Source organism: Schistosoma haematobium, chromosome 1 (assembly GCF_000699445.3).
Source record: "Schistosoma haematobium chromosome 1, whole genome shotgun sequence".
In the NCBI taxonomy this organism is placed as follows: Eukaryota; Metazoa; Platyhelminthes; class Trematoda; order Strigeidida; family Schistosomatidae; genus Schistosoma; species Schistosoma haematobium.
Genome location: NC_067196.1, coordinates 51,491,393 through 51,512,924, shown reverse-complemented (window position 1 = coordinate 51,512,924; position 21,532 = coordinate 51,491,393). Strand labels below are relative to the sequence as shown.

The 21,532-nt window shown below is 30.4% G+C and overlaps 1 protein-coding gene across 2 annotated transcripts in view; it reads left to right on the top strand.

The window, feature by feature from the left end:
- TRIM9_1 (E3 ubiquitin-protein ligase trim9) overlaps positions 1–21,532 on the top strand; it is a 99,152-nt gene that overhangs the window by 71,561 nt on the left and 6,059 nt on the right. For both annotated transcript variants that reach the window (XM_051209014.1, XM_051209015.1), the window contains 2 exons: positions 5,054–5,192; positions 15,756–15,980. In XM_051209014.1, the coding sequence (XP_051074429.1) occupies positions 5,054–5,192; positions 15,756–15,980 (364 nt within the window). The remainder of the gene's footprint in view (positions 1–5,053; positions 5,193–15,755; positions 15,981–21,532) is intronic.

Genomic DNA, 21,532 nt, shown 5'->3' with positions numbered 1-21,532 from the left:
TTGTAGATTTTCAAATTAAGATGAAACAAGAATAATATATGCTGAATAGATTATAAGTTTGTTGTATTTCTCTACTTTTGCATAAGCTATATATAAGCTGATAAGTTTAGTCAGTTTAAAATATTGACTTCTTGGAAACGGTAGGAACTAATTTGTCATGTATGAATAATTGATCATTTTAGGAGGAAAATCTATGATTGAGTTTAAAATTAAAGTTGTGAATGATTTTGTTGGATATACCTTATAAGTAGCTCACAACAAATCTATAAAGAGTCCTTTATCGTCTGACATGTAGGATTTGGAAAATTGTATGATAAAACGTGTAAATGCTCATTTTCAACACTTTCTAATTCTATTGAAATCACAAACTGATTTAAATCAGACAATAATTAAGAATCTAGAAGTAGTGAACAGCCGTTTTGTCTTATCATGAAACTCTTCAGTAGTATACATTCATGTCCTTATAACCAGGACTTTCGACCTTGCGAGAGAACGCTTGACAACTGGACAACAGAGCTGTGACTAAATGGCGTACAAGTCTAACTTAAATCAATTTGCAATGCTTGTTTGATACGGGCATGGGATTTTGTTAGAACACTTTATGGTATTCGTTGATTCTTAGTGGATCTTCAACTGATATCACACCATGATTAAAATTACTTTTAAATGAATACTTCTAACGACTTTCACAAAATCATCCGGATAAAGATGTGAGATTTTTTATGTTAATTCTATGACCAGTTTAGCCTTTAGCCTTTATACTCTCAGGTGGTTTGAATACATACTAAATAAATAAAAACAGTACGAACAGATAGTTTTCATAATATTTGATGCTGACACAATAAAATTTGAAATGTTAAAATATGGTAGCTTCTCGTAATTTTTCCAGTCTTTACCGCATTGAATTAAATTTCTGTCTCACTTAAAATGAGTTGCTTCTGTTATTGAGTTATCTTTTTAAATTGCTTCAAATGTTCCATAAATTTCATGAACGTTTTCATTGAGTTTGATCAATAACTTCAGTAAATCAGTTTCTGTATTTATTGAATAAGCTGTGCACATTAACGAGTATCAGTATCTTAGTTTAAAATACCAAAGTACTGAATGGATTACGGTTAGTATTTAAAATTTTATTGTTACCATGTATACACCCTTAATATTTATTTAAAAATTTGATGAACCTAACCGATACCATATTTTACTTAAGCTGCTTATAAAACACTGAGAACATAGTAAATGAAGAAATAAAACTTTATTTGATAATCACCAGCTTATTATATGAAACCAACTGACAAATTAATCTATTAAATAAAATGTACTACAAAGTTTTTCTACCAGTTACATTTATGATTGTTCTGTTCAGTGTTACTAATAAATTTCAGTTATTATCAGGAGAGCTTTGTGGAGATTTTAGCAATTTAGTAGTTGAATTTATGAGTCAGTTGTAACTAGGCCATCATGTAAAACCTGGAAGTACTGGTTTTTAGACGGCCGTTTCAGCCTAGTGCGAAACTCCCCAGCAGTGCGCATTCAGGTGCTTCGAGGTTTTCAGTGGTGGTCTAGCTTCAAATGACCCATGAATTCAACTATTAAATCTTATTGATTATTTTAGACCTAATGATCAAGCTTATGTTTATGGATTCCTGTGGCCTATGTTGTATGGCAAAAATAAAATCTTGAAGAATGGGTTAAGTTGAATGATATCTCAGTTAGTCAGTCAACTATAACGTAGGACCAGGCACATACATGCATCGGTCCAAGTTGCTGAACCTCATTAGCACATCAAGATGAATAACAAATTTTTAGTAGTCACTTCAACGGTCGTAATGTATAAAAGAAAAACTGCGTATAAGGATATAGTACAGGAAGAAAGAATAAGTTCGTAGAAAAAAATATGAAGCGATCTTAATCTGTTAGTTTAAAGGAAGACAGATAGTGTATACATCGACGCCATTGTGATCGATTCTGAGCCATGTCACCAAGAGTCTCCAGCCATTGGTTACGATAGTCACGCGAACCCCAACCAAGTAGTCTGCATATACCAACATGGCTCAGACTAGAAGTTAGTGACTTCAAGGACTGGTGCCACAGTTTGGTTTGGCCACCCCTAACTTTATTCCAACCGTCTCCAATACTTGTCAGCATTGCACGTCGTGGTAATTGTTATTCAGGCATACGTAACACGTGGCCCAACCATCTCAGTCGATGAAGATTCACAACCTCATCAACTGATTTACCATCATTCCCTAATACCCTGCGTCTAGGTTTACTATTACTTAACCAGTGGTAAATAACTTCAAAAGTTATCATCATTTTAATTTTGTCACTTCTGTCGATTAAAACCTTTTTCCCGTTTTTTTGCTCAACCAAGAAATGTGATGTTCAGAAAAACAGACGAACTTGCCTGGTTACTTTATAGATAAATTTGTGTACGCTGGTCAATTAGTTCCAAAAAATTGGATTATTTTTTCATTTGCTGTGTTCATAAGCATTCTAATAAAAATCTAGGTTTGCCACCTCATTATAAAGTAACGATGTCATTTCGGTTAACAGCTATCCATAAAATCAATAGAAAAATTTAAATAACTAAAACCGATGGGTTAAAATTTACCCCATTGTACAAACCGGTGGCTTTTCGGACTCATTAGCTAAATGGATAACGTGTCAGATGTTTGAAGCAGAAGATACTTCGTCTAAAACCTGGTGCGAACATCAACACTGCAGTGCAGGTATATCCAGCTAATGAGTCCCAAATAGAAGGGAATATAGACTTCACTGCTTTCCATAATCCAAATCTGATTAAAATGCTTGCAACTTAATGTTAACATCGAGTTAGTCTGCACAGATTATTCATATGCTTAAAGATACTGATCAACTGCACTTCATAACATCAACAAGAACCAATACAAATGGAAATACCATGTATTTGTTAGATTTTTATAAGAATAATTAAATAACGTGATTTGAATATCTTTTTATCTTCAGATATACTTATCTCCAAACTTAGGAATTAAGTTAAATAATCATAAGAGGAATATAAAAGAATTCTAAAAAAACAGGCATATTTATCATAAAACAATCTAATAATATGAACATGAAGGGGAAGTAAGGTTCGAATAATTTTTTTTAAGATTATCATAACAATAGTTATTATCGTTGGGATAAAAATCCAATTTTGTAAATTTGTTGATATCTTGAATCTATGTTAGTATTTCTTTTTTTTGTATATGAATATGTATCTTTAAAAATATGTACACATATTCATAGATGTATTATGTATTTCACGCCCATGGGCAAAGTTAGCTATTTAGTAGTAAGCACAGAAAAAAATTTTTCTCTCATTTATGTGAATAATTCTAATCCCACCTTTTTAGAAAAAACTTGATCATTTACTATGTCAGAAGGGCTGTTGTGGAAATTATAGTAATTTCAATGGTTGAGATCATGAGTCGATTGAGGCTAGACCACCATGGAAAACCTGGGAGCACTAGACGGCGGTTTTGTCTTAATGTGGGACTCTTCATCAGTGCGCATCCACGATCTCGTCTCGTGAGATTCGAACACAGGACCTACTATAATATATATAAAAACCCCTTCTGATATGAATTGATATATGTTCACTAGTGACTGGCTTCAAGAGGTATTTCATGAAGTTCTAGTGAGAAACAGTGAACAGTGGAGTTCAGCTGGGTCTGCTGTAAGAGAGTAACTCACTGAAGAAAATAATGGGTGTGTCGCTCACTTTTGTGGATTAGTTGAAGTTAGACATTGAGACTGTTAGATATCGGTCGTCTCAGTGATCTGGAAGTTAAGCATTCGTGCATGAGACCGATATGTCATGTGTTCGAATCTCGAGAGGCGGGATCGTGAATGCGCACTGCTGAGGAGTCCCACAATAGAACGAAAGGGCCGTCCATTTCTTCCAAGTTTTCCATGATGGTCTAACTTCAATTGACTCATGATCTCAACCGTTGATATTCACTATGTGTTCAATAACAATCGAATTTCTTGATAATTGTTACCACTACGATAAAAAATATTGAGAAGGATTTAGAAAGTAATATCGAATAATTCATTTCTATTCTCATTAAAATGCTATCACTTTGTTTTCAACAATCTTTTAGTAACAGACCATTGTAATAAGTTATTAGATTACTTTCAATTGATATCAGAAATATGTGAACTGGCCGGCTCTCAAAACTTAATAAACATAACTAAAAAGAACATTGTAATTTGAAGTATTTCACAAGATAATTGTCATAAATTATATATTTCTTAGCTAATACTCAAATGAGAAGTACGAGATAGATGTGCAATTGAAGTAAATTATGTGTTTTAGTGTTTCGCAACGTTTCTTACTAAAATTATGTTTATTTTTAACAATTCGTTCGCTTTAAATATCCGTTGTCTAAATGGCATTTCTTCAGACTTCACAGTTATCAATGAATTATTTAGATAATATGTATATGGTGTTTCACAGAATTACTCGAACAGCAAGGAATATATAATCTTCAACCGAATTTACTGATAAGTGATTAAAAGTAAAAAGTTATATGATAAACATTTCAAGCAAACTATTCAAAACTTATATCTTTGAAATAGTTTTCACTTGCTTTACAAACATCTAATCAAACCATAATATTCTAAACTGTTCGACTTTATTTTCAGGAGTTTAACTGTTTTGAATTTTAAGGATATATTTAGCCTGTGAAATGTGAGTAGAGATTATGTAGATGACATTAGTTAAATGCTTTATAATTTGTAACCATCTAAATGAGCAAACTATAAAAGGTTCCTAATGATTTCTAACTTTGTTTCATACTGATATATTAGAAATGTTAAATTCCTGACATTATTGACTAGTCATTGAATTTAGTTGTATAACTCACTAATCATTAATTGAAATTCAAGTAAACCGATTTTCGTAATTATTTCCGAATTAACGAACCGTTAAATAGTGTGATTATGAAATCATACGCATAATTACTACAAATTCTTTAACGAGATTTTCATAATTTACATATTTTTTAAAATTACTTTTATTCATATTTAGAAAGTTTATCGAGGTGTTGAAACAATGTGCACTGTCGAAGGTTTACACTTTCGTTCCGTCTATCGTGCACGCGTTAAAGCACACAATCAAGCTGGTGAAAGTCAATACAGTGAACGAATTTGTCTACAGACATCAGATTGTGAGTTGATAAACAATGTAACCTGTGAATTTTTTTCAATGATTCATAAGTAATTTAAGTGAAATAAAAAAATAACTTCAACTAATAAATAATTTAGACGGTTGAATGAATTTCATACACATTTCTCTTTATTCATCTTACGGAGAACAGAAACAATTAGTTAAGCGTACCATGAATTTTTTTACTTTGTAAATTCACATTCATGAGTCGATTTAAGCTAGACCACCAATGAAAACCTGGAAGTAATGGACGTCCGTTTCGTCCTTGTTATAACTTGTCAGCTGAACGCTACTTTTTATATCTGGTCGTTGTTGATTGTTGTTTCGGAAACGCTTATCACTTGTACTCAGAACGTGGGACCTCCGCGATTCCCACAACGCGAATGTAAGGATACAAGACTGGTATAAGTGAAGATTTATTAACCCCAGAACACGACGACGATGACGATAGTCAAGAATACACTCGTTTATATATTGATTGTACACACACTTTGAATAATAATTAGGATGAAATCACATATATAAAAATCACTTAAAATTATTACAAATCACATAGCAAGCATAGTTGATATCCATTGAATACAAGAATATCGTATATTAGACAGAATAAAATATCATACGAGAAAACAACTACTATACTGAAAAACCATCACATTCAATCAAAACGGAATTAATGTTGAACAAAACTCATAATCAATAAATCAATCAAAAATTGACTTTTCTTTCCATCATATCAGTCCTAGTATGAGACTATTCATCAGTACGCATTCACAAGCTCACAGGCGAGACTCGAACACAGGACCTTCGGTGTTGCACGCAAACGCTCAACCTCCAGATCACTAAGCCAGCTCGACTCATGAATTCGACTTCTAATTACTAAAATCTCCACTAACCCTCATTCTAATAACTTCTCATTATTAGCTTACATTTGGTTGTATTTCAAATCCAAAATACACGAAACTATGTTAAAGATACCTGAAGAAATAAATTTGTTTAGAATTTAATGTAACCATTATTTAACATGGGATAGTAAAAATAAGATAAACATGAAAAACTGAATATAAATACTTCGTATATATTTTAAGAATAAAAGAAAACTCCGAAATATTTAATAATACGAAAGGAATAAAATGCTACTTGTGTAGCGTTAAAGACCATATCAGTGATAAGATAGGAATCTAAATCAAAGTAAGCAAATTTCAGTTAGACCACTGAGCCGGCATCCAATGGTGTTAATGTCTAACTTTAACCAATCCACGAAGTTGCACCACCGTACACCATTGTCTTCAGTGAGTTGATATCTCACAACAGACCTGGTTGAACTCCACTGGTAATGGCGTCTCACTAGAACTCCAGGAGTATATCTTGAAGTCAGTCACTAGTGAGCAGATGGTTATTATCAGAAGTTTGTGGAGATTTTAGAAATTTCACAGATTGAAATCATGAGTCAATTGAAGCTAGACCACCATGGAAAACCCGGAAGCATTGGACGGCTGTTTCGTCCTAGTATGGGACTCCTTATCAGTGAGCATCCGCGATCCCGCACCCCGCGAGATTCGAACCCAGGACCTATCAGTCTCGCGCCAGGAGCTTAACCAACTAGACCACTGAGCTGGCATCTAATGGTGTTACTAGGACGAAACGGCCGTCCAGTGCTTCCAGGTTTTCCATGGTGGTCTAGCTTCAATTGACTCATTATTTCAATCTGTGAAATTTCTAAAATCTCCACAAACCTCTTCTGATAAAATTTCAGTTACTTAAAAATGCAAAAAATTAGTGAAATAAAATAACGTCGAAAAAAGACGTGATAAAGTAGTTTGACGCGAACAAAAAAAATCTAAAGAATTATAATGTGATAAAATGAAATGTATGTTATCAAGATAAATACTGATTACCAACTTTCTTTTAGAACTCACAAATTAGGTTTCTCTTGATTTTACGTAATAGTTTCAAAAAACTTCAAAAGTTTCAGAGACATCTGAAAATTGCTCCATTGATAGTTCTCATTTTGTTTGATAAAAGACTTCTTGGAAAACGAAGTTAACATACTTTTTTATGTTTTATTGTTTTTCTACATTTACCTAGTACTAATCTATTTGATATATAATAACTTGAACATTAATATTTACCCATAGAATGGAAATAACTGTGTTTATGTGTAAACAACTTGATATACTATGTAGTTTTCTAGTAGGTTTCATCATCAATATCAATAGATTAGAGATATTTTTTCCAAGTATTTAACTTGACAATAATTCCAACCATGAATCAACTATGAGGAAAGTTTCCATAAAAAGGAGTTCCCTAAAACGGTTATTTAATAATATAAATGGGTAACAACAGTTTTTCAACCTTTTGCCATCTGAAATTAATAATGCAGAAGGTATACAATTGTATTCTATTTTTACATTTCACATGCTTTTAAGCAGCTCCTTTACAATTAGGTTGGAACTGTTTCTGCATCAAAAATCCAAACACATACAGCACTCATAGATATTACCTAATAACTTTGCAGGATTCAACTATTCTTCTGTATGATTCTGTCACTGTATAGTAACTGGTGTCACTTAAGAAACAGCAGTAACTGCCCTCATAGTTATCACCAGCCAACTAAGCTTAAATAAAGTCTACAGTGACATCAGTTTATCTAATTTGAGAGACTATTCAGCCTAAAAATAGTGCCTGACAAAAAATTAGTTCTCGCTCATTATTTTTTTTAAATACAGCAAAAGATTAGTTGGTAGATTATTATAACGATTAAATCATTACTTTAACGCCATATTATGTTGTAAAAATATTTACTTCATAGAGACATCTATATTAATGGAGTTAGTAACCTTTTACCCCAAAATAAATATAATTGCATCTGTCAATGTTAGACCACCACTGAAAACCTGGGAGCACTGGCTGGTTATTTTGCTGTAGTATGGGGATATTCTGTAGTGTACATCTACGACCCTGCAGTCTCGGTTCGGACCCATGGTCTTCGGTCTCTCATGCTAGTGCTCAACCATTAAACAATTAGAACGAAACGGACGGTCAGTGCTTCCAGGTTTTCAATGGTGGACCAACGTTGATCGACTCGAGATCTCAATCAAAACTCAATAACCTCCACAACTCTATACTTACAATAATTATAACTAGTTTACTTTGCAAGTAAAAATTTCAAAAGGAAAATTTAACACAATTTTTATATAGATAGTGTTATTCATATATGTTAGAACGCCACTGAAAACCTGCAAGCGCCAGACGGTCGTTTCGTCTTATTGTCGGACCCCCCAGCAGTGTGCATCCACGATCCCGCAGTCGAGATTTAGATTGACAAGTTTAATGGTGAACAGTGGTTCAAGTTTGTGGATTGTTTGGAGTTTGATATTAACACCGTTGGATGCCGGTCGGCTCAGTGGTCTAGTGGTTAAGCATTCGCCCGCGAGACCGATATGTTCTGTGTTTGAATCTCGCGTGACGGGATCGTGAATGCACACTGCTGAGGAGTCTTACAATTAGACGAATGGGCCATCCATTGCTTCCAGGTTTTCCATGGTGGTTCAGCTTCAATTAACTCATGAACTCAACTATTAATTTATTCATATATAATGAACAAAAAACTATTTAACGTTGAATCTTCATTTGTATACTTTCTTGTTCAAAATTTTAGCATTGTTGTCTCATGTTTTGTTTTAGGAATAAAATATTCAATAAAGATTATAGGATAACAAAAGAATAAGCATTATTGTAAGACAGTTTTACTATTTGTAATTGCAAATGAGGTATAGACATGCTTTGTAATGAATTTATAATTAGAAAATGAATAAACAGTTAATATAGAAACAAGTACTTATTGAAGAGTTCTTTATTTGTAAAACTCTAAAAAACAAAAAAAAAGTGAAATTCATTTCGCTTCAATATACAAGATTTGGTCGATATTCATATTATCCTATCATTATCAGAATGGGTTTTGTGGAGAGTTATTAGATAATTCAGATCTAAATCTATCTCTATTTCAATTTATATTTAAATTACATAATAATAAATGATAAGATTTAATTCTAAAACAAAAGAAAGAGCTTACTTCATCCAAACACTCGTTCTGTAGTGAAAAATGAATTTAACTGGTAAACATTTTTAGATCCGTCTTTTTTTCTTTTTACAACAAAAAGAAAAGGACACTTTTAAACTAGAATGGTAATTTTTATAATCTATTCAAACCGTTAAAGAAATATATATATAATTTCCATTCTAACTGAATTCATTTCATTCTACATTTTCTATACAGACAGACTTAAACACTTAAATGAATAGTTCAAAGATGGGTTTTTTTCTTTTCTTTTATTGCTGTGAAGTTAATTCATTTAAAATACTTCAATTTGAATGTGATTTTTATTTCGTTAATTGTACAAATAAAATTGTATACATATTTCTTTTCTTAACAAAATACCATTTACAATATTTCTCAAGATATGTGTATGTTAATCCTTTAATTGATTTGAACAATTAGTAACATTAAAAAAGAAGGAGATGAAAATACAGACAATTGTATTTTCATAAGTCGATCTAAGCTAGATCATCACTGAAAATCTGTAAGCACTGGATGGTCGTTTCGTCCCAGTATAGAACGCCGCCTTTAATTGATATAAACAAATAATAACATTAAGAAAAAGAGAGATGAAAATACAAGAATATAATACAATTCTTTATTAGTATGAATAAAAAAGAAATAGCAGAAAGGGTTTTGTGGATAGTATAGTAATGTCAATTGAAGCGAGACCATGGTAAAATGATAGGTCCTGTGTTCGAATCTCGCGAGGTGGGATCGTGAATACGCCTTGCTGAGGAGTCCTACAATAAGAAGAAATGGCCGTCTACTGCTTTCAGGATTTTCATGGTGGTATAGCTTCAATTGACTCATGAATTCAACTACGAAATTGCTATAATATCCACAAAACCTCTTCTGATATGAATTGACATATGTTCATTAGTGACTGGCTTCAAGAGGTATTTCATGAAGTTCTAATGAGAAACAGTGAACAGTGGAGTTCAACTGGTCTGTTGTGAGATAGTAACTCGCTGAAGACAATAATGGATGTGTCGCTTAGTTTTGTGGATTATTTGAATTCAGGCATTGAGACTGTTGGATGTCGGTCGGCTCAGTGATCTGGAGGTTAAGCATTCGCGCGCGATACTGATAAGTTCTGTGAATGTGCACTGTTGAGGAGTCCCACAATAGAACGAAAGGGCCGTCCATTTCTTCTATGTTTTCCATGATGGTCTAACTTCAATTGACTCATGATCTCAACTATTGAAGAAAGAAATAATTTTATTTCATAACAAATTCTATTCAAGTGTTTACAAAAAATAAAACCCATTCACTTGATTATAACAATAAATTATTATGGAGATAAGATGTAAATTATAATGAATACTGTTGAATTATTTTTCAAAATTCACTCAACAACATAGGAATCATATATGTTTAATAAATTACCAAAATTTGATTGAGAACTCATAATCAATAAAGTTTGATTATAACACAATTAAGTTATCATCAATGATATTGAATGACAGTCTCGATATATCACGAATAAAGTTAGAAAGATTAACTTTACTTATTTCATTTGATTTAATGATATAAGCTTTAATAAGCATATAATCAGATTTAAAAATTTTAAGATCAACATTCTACAGGATGATAAGTAGTAAATGATAAAAAATCTCAAACTAGAGTTCAGTTGTTCAGTTTGTAATGTCGGTTACTATATTAAGCCCATATAATTAATTCTACCTTCTGGACACCGCAATTTATTCATTTTTCTTGAGTCACATTTTGATCTTGTTAATTATTCACTTATTAATCTTGACTGTTTTTATATGAGCATATGTGTGTACACTTCTTATCCTATTCATCACATGTCTGTAACCTATTTTTATCTGGCTATAATATCGATTAACGCTTGGTTAAATGGAGTTGGCTCATACCCCTTCTACACCGTGCATCATTTTGTTTCACTTCATTCTTCTGATCATTTGCCTGGATCAATTATTGTAAAAAATAAAAGTATTCAAAATCCTTTCTCATATTTGACTTATTTTAGTTCCGTCATTCACTAACGCAGATTAAGTCGATAATTACATACAACGATAACCAGGATATAAATTTCTTCATGTATACCTCGAAAGCAATCAGAGACAACCAAACTGGAGTCAAACATGAGGCTACAAAAAGTTTTTCTTCAGTTTTAAATAGTTTTCCAAATGACAATAGTTTGAAAAAAAAACAACTTTCCATAGTTTAATATATTTGTTAAAATGTCATTTCTTCAATGATAAGATTAATATGTTCCATAATATTTAAAATGATAATTATTTATGGAATGTTGTTGCCCTTGTTAATAATTTATTATGTAACTTGCTTTCTTTGAAACTTTATATTTCAAAATATCTAAATAATATTATTTTACTTTTAACAAAAGTAAATGCTAAAACACTATTAGCTAATTGTGTCAATCTACGTTTGGAATAACCAATAATTATTTGTAAATCGATCAAATATGTGACTTAGTAACTAGTTTTTATTGGACATGACAATTCATATCTTATCATGTTATTGAAATGAATTTATACAATGTTTCATTAATTAATAAGAGATGACCTATACTCCGGTGAATTAAATTCTAGATTTAATTGGTAAAATATATTGTATTTGGACATAGATTTTGACCTGCTCTTAGTATCAATTAAATCTCTATCCGTACGTTTTATTTTCTCACCGACGTCCAGTTCTATATATCGGCGAATGATTTTTATATAGAAATATGCATTGTAGTTAGTTAGAACAAACAATATAACTAATAAATCATTTCGGTAACCCGAATTCCTATCTGCAACTTGTTATCAAAAATCTTACCAATTTATAGAAGTATTTTTTTAAAGAGCTTATTGAATACTGTTGAATTGAATCCCTTAGAATAATCAGCGAACACTATTTATTTTATTCTACTTAATTAGTGTAGTGAAGAACACAGGTGAAGATAACCGATTATATTTAGCACAAAATTACCGAGTTACTTGATAAAATAGAAAAACTATACTCCAATACTTCACTCGCGAAATAATCATTAATTGTCTCAGACTTCATTGTTCCTGCATTTCCATACCAATTGCTTTCTGTTCCCGTTCTTTCCTCCTCGATCTTCTCAACCTTCTGTTTCCAAGCATTCTACTCCTCACTAGTGTTATACACTACTTATGTCGATATAAGTAGTACACACCACAATAGTTTTAGAAATAATATGTACAAAGAAGTAATCTAAAATAGGACTTCGTCGTAGTATACTTATTTATAAATCATCATTGAAATACGATGACTTGAGTACACTTAAGTGAAACATCCTGGAAAATGTGAACAAGTTGAATTTAAATTTTGTCCGGAATGTAAACTAGAAGGCTTTCAGCGATTATAGATTTCAACTTAATGATTGTGAATTATTTCACACGATAATGGAATCTTTCAGCCACACAGCAAACCATGCAATTACACCAATTCACAAATGATCGTTTGCGCCAAAAGTATGTCACCCAATCATTAACACAAAGAATAAAAGTTCGGTAAACAAAATTGAGATTATTAGTAAACACACATATTGATCACTGATTCGAAAAGATGTTGCTTAAAGGTAGCACTGCCAAGATTGAACTTGTTAGTTTCAAATAAATCAAGCTTTGGGTAGAGATTTAGTAACTAATATATTTTTCGTTATACCTAAATGAGTAGAAAAGTTGTATTTCCGACATTTCGTAACTTAATGTAACCCGCTTGCTTAGTTTTTAGTGTTTATCAAATTCTACCGATTCAGTTACCGATTGAATATCATAAGAGTTCAGTCATTTGAATTCCCCCAAAATTACAAATATCCCTTGTTAATTCTTCACAGTTAGTATAAAATTTAGGTTCAATGATTAACGCTGATAGTTTGCATTCATAAAATTATCGGTGTAAAACATATTGTTTCATTATCAGATAGACCCCATAAGTGAGATTATTATGGTTTAAGCAAAAACAACAAACTGGCTACTTACTTACTTACGCCTGTTACTCCTCATGGAGGAACATAGGCCTCTCATCAGGATTCTCTATCTAACTCTGTCCTGGGTAGTCCTTTCCAGTTGTTTCCAGTAGCTATTAATTTTTTTCATGTCTCTTTTCGATTCCCAAAGCAGTGTGTTCTTTGATCTCCCTCTTTTCCGTTTCCCTTCAGGATTCCAAGTAGGCGCTTGCCTCGTGACACATCAAACTGCATCACGAGGCAAGCGCGGCCTGTAGATTTTCTATAGCTAATGTCCGTCCCAAGCCCGGGTAAAGGAGGAGAGTTGGACATGAGGTCAGCAACTCCATCCCTTGGAAACCAACTTTGCTAAAAAGAACGCCAATCAGAATAAACAAATTGTCTAGTCGATGTCTAAATTTTACTCAATCATTTTGAATACTTCGCCATTGAACTAAGGGATCTGACGTTTGTTAAGTTAATCTCAGTAAATAGCAAAACTGTACGAAGGAATTTGATAAAAGCTTAACTCTTTCTTAATGAAAATAATTATAACTAGAAGATATAATTTATTCATATAATATGAATATATACGTAAGTACTAGTTTAACGTAAATAAATTCATCTGCCATCATTATCATCATCATAAAACATCAGAATAGAAAAGGAAGTTTCTGATTTTATTAATAATCTATGAAAATCAACTAAAATTTGAATGGATACCTATAACTCCAATATTACTAACTATATTGGTATCAATAACAAAGTACACTGAATAAGATAGAATAGATTCCTTTTTCTAAAATAAAATAAAAATAATTCACATTCAATATCATAAATTGTGATGATCATAACATAAATATCCTATTTTATGATAATCATATTGTTTATGTTAATTTATCTACCTTGTAGGAAATATAAATCTACCATTAACAAGCGCTTTATTCATTTAGATTTAGTGTTTTATGACTTTTTATTATTTTTTCATATAAGACTAATTCTATTGTTCATAGTTTTAAAAACATGAACTGATCTTAAATAGATCATAATTAAAAGCCAGGAAGCATTGGAAAATTATTTCGTCCTAGTATAGGTTTCGTACTCAGTATGTGTTTGCAATCTTATCACATAGAGTTGAATTCAGATTATTTGGTCTCGCACGTAAACATCCAATCCCTTAGTCACTGAAAAGTTTCATATTAGACTAAAGCAACTTTACAGTTCTCTCAGATTTTTAACAGTGGTCGAGTTATTTTATCAAAATATACCAAATTGTTTATTCATAGTACTGATAATATGGATTCATTAGAATAAAATCACAACAGAACTAGAATAATTTTCATAGGAATTCATAATAAAAATCGAGTATATTTTGACAATATAAATACAATGAGAATAAGTAAAAACAAAAAGAACATGAAACCCGGTTCTTGACATTTTCTAGAAAGCCTTATAAAAACATATGCCAAAAAAAGAAAGTGAAAACGATAAACAATGCTGAATCAGTATAATAAAATGTCATGTAAATCTTTTAGTTTCCAATTTTATAAAATTACTTGCTGTTTTTATACATAACGGTATCATTAATTTATATATTTCGTCCCTTTTTAAGAAAACTAAATACTTAACAAAATACGAAGAATACTTAAGAATGTGAATTTTTGTTTATGAAGTTATCATTGTTATTATTATTATTATTAAATATTTGTCTTTAACGACAAATGATGTAGTTTGAATAAATCTAAAGGAACTCCGCCTATAGCTCTACTAAAAATACTATCAGTCTCAAGCCCGGGTAAAGGAAGAGGGCTGGGCATGAGGTCGGCAACCCCATCCCGTAAAAAAATCTTGATAAAAAATGCCATCCAGATCAAACAAATTAAGAGAGAAAAAAGGTGGTTTGTTAGCGGTTTCAAAAATTGATGGCTGTTTGTGATTTGCACATTTTATGTGTTTTATAGTTTCAAGTTTATATTTATAATTCAACCTTAACGAGAACATTTTTGGGACATCCATTTTATGAGGTCTCCAGCGAGTTTGATAAGTATGGACAAAAAGCTCGAAGGAAATTCTGAAATGATTATTTTAATAGCAGATATATGGAGACAGTTGGTAGATAACCATTTAAATAGGTTGTATTCTAGTTATCATTCAACAGCATGACAAGTCTACCATTTGAAATCAAATATAATACATTATGATGTTAATTTACACAAACTAACGGTTATGTTGCATTTTATTTGATGAGATCCCATCAATACAGAAGACTGAATGGTGTAATATTGGTTTGCATCAAGTTTTCATAGGAAACTCAAGACCGTAATTGTGTATAATTCACAAAATTTATTTTACCAAAATACTTAATTGCTATTTCTCTACCGAAGTTTTGGCTTCGGATCCACTTAAAATTAGTTTAACGTTCACATAAATCATTTTGGTATTTAACTTTTAAAAAAATATAATTTTATTTAATTTTCTAAAAATTAACTCATTTGTTTTATATTTACTTCTTTTTATATTAGTTACTTGGTTTCATTTGGATATTCATACTTCTGTACCAGAAATTTTACTTACAAATGGAAATAGAACTGTTACTAGTCAATTATCTGAAGATAGAGTAATTCTTGGTTCAACTGGTTTATCAAGAGGTGTACATTATTGGGAATTCACTGTAGATCGTTGTGATCCTGGTGGACAACCTGCATTTGGTATAGCTAGATATGATTGTAATAAAGAAATAATGCTTGGTGAGTTATATAATTGACAAATTATTATTCTATAAATCGATATTATGTAACTCAAAAACTTACTGACCAATATGATAATATGACTGTACCTATTAATAAAAGATAAGGTATTTATTTATTCACTTCAATTCTAAAATAATATTTTTTGATTGAGATGATGAACCGATTGATGTTAGACCACCATTGAAAACCTGAAAGCACTGGAGAGCCGTTCTGTCCTATTTTGGGACTCTTCAGAAATGTGCATTCACTATCCCGCTCGCGGGATTTGAACCCAGGGCATTCACTCTCGCACGCGAACGCCTAACTTACTGGATCACTGAGCCGGCATCCAGTAGTGTTAATGTCTAACCTCAACCAATCCAATCTAGAACATAAAAATGGATCAATTTAAAAGATCCGTCAAAACTTTGTTGTACGTATTAGGAAAATGTAACAGCCAAATAAATAATGTCAACGTAAAAATGCAGATAATAAATTAAATATGGTTTTTGTTTACCTTTTTACAAACTATATGCTTGAACGTAAATAACTAAAGATAAATAAAAAAATGTAAAATTGTAGAATAAATTCTATTACACTATATATCTTCTAATAACTATTCCCATTTTCATCATAAGTGACTCTTTCTCTATCTGTATCTCTCCCTTACACAGTTTATCCGCTTCTTATTTATTTATTTTTTATGTCAATTTCTCCTCAAGGCGTTTTTTCCTTCTATACTTCTAATTATTTGAATTACGTGCAAATGAACTGAAAGGATACAAATTTGTTCATGTGTATACTTTATACATCCTATTTTGAACAACATAAATATTTATGAAATTTTTTTTAGTCTTTTTGTCATTCTTTTTCTGTGTTTGTAACACAAACAAACAAACGCTATTGAATTATCTAGAAAAAAACAGAAAGAAAGAAACATGATGTGATACTATGGAAAAGTTTCCTTTAATTTTCATCTTAATTTATATAATTGTTTATTCATCTGTAATAATTTTGTTCGTTTCTATGATCTGTAAAAATGATACAATAATAGACCAATTGCTGACGGTATATTACGTAATATACAACGAAACATTCTGTAAATGACTATTATGAAAATAGCCTACAGAATATAAGTAAATAATTATCACTATAATGTGTAAATAAACAAATTACTGTCGATCTATTTATAATACATGGTTTACGATCAGATACAACGTTAAATGTTTATAAACCCGTAATTTATAGTAGTGTATATCTAATTATATTCAGTATTTCAATTATTCGAACAGATATTAAGTAATCATTTGGGATTGAAATTAATTTTCCTCGAATACGATATTTGTCAATCAAGGTGTTTGGTTAAAATAATATGAAGTGGTAAGATAAATTACTGTTTAAAGTTTTCATACTAAATAATACGTAAATAATACGAAACGACAAAAATATAACTTTTCTACTCATTGTGATAAAACAAAACTATATTTTAATAGTTGAAATCATGGGTCGATTGAAGTTAGACCGTTCCGTCCTATTGTGGAACTCCTCAGCACTGCGCATTCACAGGAATTATGTCTCGCGCGCGAACGCTTAACCTGCAGATCACTGAGCCGACCAGCATCCAACAGTCAATGTCTAATTTCAACTAATCCACAAAATTGAGGGGTACATTCACTATTGTCTTCAGTGAGTTACTATTTCACAACAGACCATTTAAACTCCACTGTTCACTGTTTCTCACTAGAACTTCATGAAATACCTCTTGAAGCCAGTCACTAATGAACATATGTCAATTCATATCAGAAGCAGCTTTAGTGGACATTATAGTTCTTTCAGATTTTCCATGGTGGTTAAGCTTCAATTGACTCATGATCTAAACCATTAAAATTGCTATGATGTCTACGAAAAACCCTTCTAAAGTATGATGGTTTATGATGTTGGTAATGTGGATATCAATAAATTGGACATCATTGCTTCATTCTGATACTATTAGATTAACTTATCATTTTTCTATTTTTACAATAATGGTATTTACACATCATTCCTTCAAATTTCCTTCAAATTATTTTTGTGAAATCATAAAAAGTTTAAACTCAATATTGGCTTATTTATTCTGTCAATGTAAGTTTGATTATCTGTTTTTTAATACAGTAGACGTGAGAGGTTTCAATGTAAAATTTCTTTACGTGAAGTTATTTTAAAATATGTCAATTTTGTATAAATTATTAATTACTGATTATTTCAGTATCATAGTGATATACATCTGGGGAAAAAATAATAGGATTATTTGTTATTGACATAACGGTCAATGTTGTAAACTCATATATAACTATTAGAAGTCTGACTTCTATCTGAAATTTGTGCTGATAATGTCGTTCAGAAGAACAATGGAAGCTCCACGACCAAACCATCCAGCTCAGAGAGCAAAACCTGACCAAAATAATCCATCTGAGCTACAAATCTTCACCATCTTATTATTAAATTTTATATATAAAAACGGAATAATTAAAGTTTATTACGTCACAATCAAACTTTATTTATTTGTAAATAAAAGTAAAAGAATGTTAATTTATTTCCATAGTTTCACTACTTATATGTATTATTAAATTCTGCTGCCAAACATTTCAATTACGAATGGTGCTACATACTACTAATATCTGTCAGAATAAGTAGCACAAGATTATAGATAGTAGTGTCATTTATTTACCATAAATCATTTTCAGGTTACTAAAGATATAAAATCAGTAGTTTAATAGAGTCGTAACATTCCAAAAGTAACCTATTTACTATTCATAACGATATATATATAAATAAAATATGATAAACCTTCCCGAGAAAAACCGTCAGTCGAAATAGGATTTATTCAACTTGATTATCGCTTACACCTTTTGAACTTAATTTTAGATTAGTTAAACAATAACTTTTCAATTGTATATTTTCCTACTAACAACTTAGGAATAAGTAACTAACCAATATGAATCTAAAACATTATTGTTGTGTGTGAAGTGACATATTTAATTATTATGGCGTCTATCAGATTATATGATAAGATCATTTAAAGTTGATAAAAGGGATTTCTTTTAAACAAAAAAACAACAACAACAACAATTAATGAAATGAGATTTTTGGTAAAAACAGAATCTCATTTCATTAATTGTTAACTAAAACTTATAAAATAATTATGAATGACTTTGAAAAAGTGAATCCCTCCAAAAACAAAAAATTTTTTAAATATTTTTGTCTACAAAAATTAATTAGAGAAGATTTAAGCTGATGCTGAGAAGAAAAAAACAGAAAAAAATAATGTAAATATTCGTTTTCTACAGAAAAAAGAATGAACTGAGCAAGGGAAAGACAAAATCTAAATGAGAATCAGATTCCACTCAAATTTATTCGATGATTCAGCATTTCTCTTCACATCATTAACAATAACAACGTTGTTTATAACATATATATATATATATAATTCAGTCAAATATGGGACTCAATCGACTATATTTTCTAACGAACAATGACTCATCGATTCCCTAGACACGCAGATTTGCCTAATCACTTCTATACGAAACTACATCTACTGTATTCCATTGATGTAATACTCTCAAGAATAAACTTTTTTCTTTTCACATTATTCTAAGTTGATTAACTCACGAAGCTATTGAATATTGTCGTTTATATTCAGTAACCAAAAAAAGAGAATGAAACAAAATAAAGTGAATACATTATCACTATTAACTGACAAATTACATTATTTAATCATAATTTCAAGTATACAATTATAACTTATTGATGGATAGAAAGGTTTACAAAAACATTTTCATCTTATGTGTTGTTGTTGTGTTTTTTTTATAATTCGGAATTTTCTTCCCATATTGCTGTTTACTTACTTAAAAGCGAATAGAATTAAATAAGTTTCAATGTGATTATATTCAACGGTTTAATGGATTTTTCTCTCCATTTTCGCACTTTTTATTTATTCTTTTTTTATGATTATCGGTTTTCTTTTCTTCTTTCTACTGACTGTTGCAAATTCTAAAGGTGTTGTTTGAATCAGCTCCAATTTTTTTTAGAAATAAATCTTTATTCTCTTCGTCATAATGTTATGTATTTATTGGAATTCTTCATTACTTTTATTCACGATCTTTGTGATGTCTATTATACACCTTAGAGAATAAATTTATATTCATGAATGAATCATCAATAAATTAGATTATTAACACATTCATAGTAAGAAAATTTCCACTGTTATCAACTTCGTCATCATCACCAATAATAAATCAATCATCTTGATTGAAATTATTACCATTTCATTATTTTGCTTTATTATTATCACTTAACTATTGAATCCTTCAATTAAACTGATAAATTGATGTTGCGTGATTTCAAGTTGCATCTAATAATGTATGACATAATAGACTGTGAAAATCATTGTATTAGTCTCTTAAATTTATCAGAAATAAAATGTAAGTAAACAAATTTGTCGATTAAATAGATGAGGTGATTCATCGCCATTATCATTCATAATTTTATTCATTTGATTTTTAAACTTCTAAGAAAAACTTATAAATTTTCTAGAAACTGCTAACTGAAGGTAAACTTCATCATAAATTAGTACTAAATAGAATGGTATTGGGAAACTAAAGAGTACAACACAACTATTTAATCATTGTCTAATAGTTAACAATACATACTCATAGTTATACATATGATGTAACATAAAAGTTTCAAACCACAAAAGAACCATGTGAATTGTCTAAATAGTATGTAATGTCGCAAATTGTCAAAATTAATTAATTTCATTACTTAACCATCATTCGTATAGTTTTGTTTTAATTATTACATTAACAATGTATAGTATTTATATAGCAACAAAGAAATTCACTTTGAAATATGTAGACATTCCCTTAAAAAGGAATATAAATCTAATTAGATAAGTGTAGAGATTAGGAACATAAGAGTTATTTAAGAGAGAGAAAGCTGTTAAAAACAGTTATTTAGTTAACAGATATAAACTATGATCAGAGATATATTCTGATAAATACAAAGTAGAATATTCATATAAATGAAAATAATACACGAAGTATTGATTAGATGTATAAAAATGACAAAATACAACTTTAAAAGTACTTCTACAATTCATAAATATCTATCTTGAATTGATGTGAAACCATGATACAAAAATATCTATCTTAATTAACAATTTTCAACTATTGTTTAAAATATTATTACAGATAGTTATATTTCGTCACATTATGTTGATGATTAATTATTGTCTTATTTGCATTGAAATTACTTGAATGGGAATCAGTAGAACGTTCCTAAATCTACTTCCAATACTGACTGACATTTATCAATAATCTGCATCTGTAATCGTATCGAAAGTGATGCTCTCCATGGGATTTGAACCCATTTTTAGATAATATCACTGGGCTATTCGATTCAAGACGAATCTCCCTTAAAAGTGAGATATTCAAAGAGTATTCTATTTATCAAGAAATGATTGTAATTTTAAGTAAGCTAAATCAGAATGGTTATTGTCTATTATTGTACAATATTCAACATTATTATGTTAG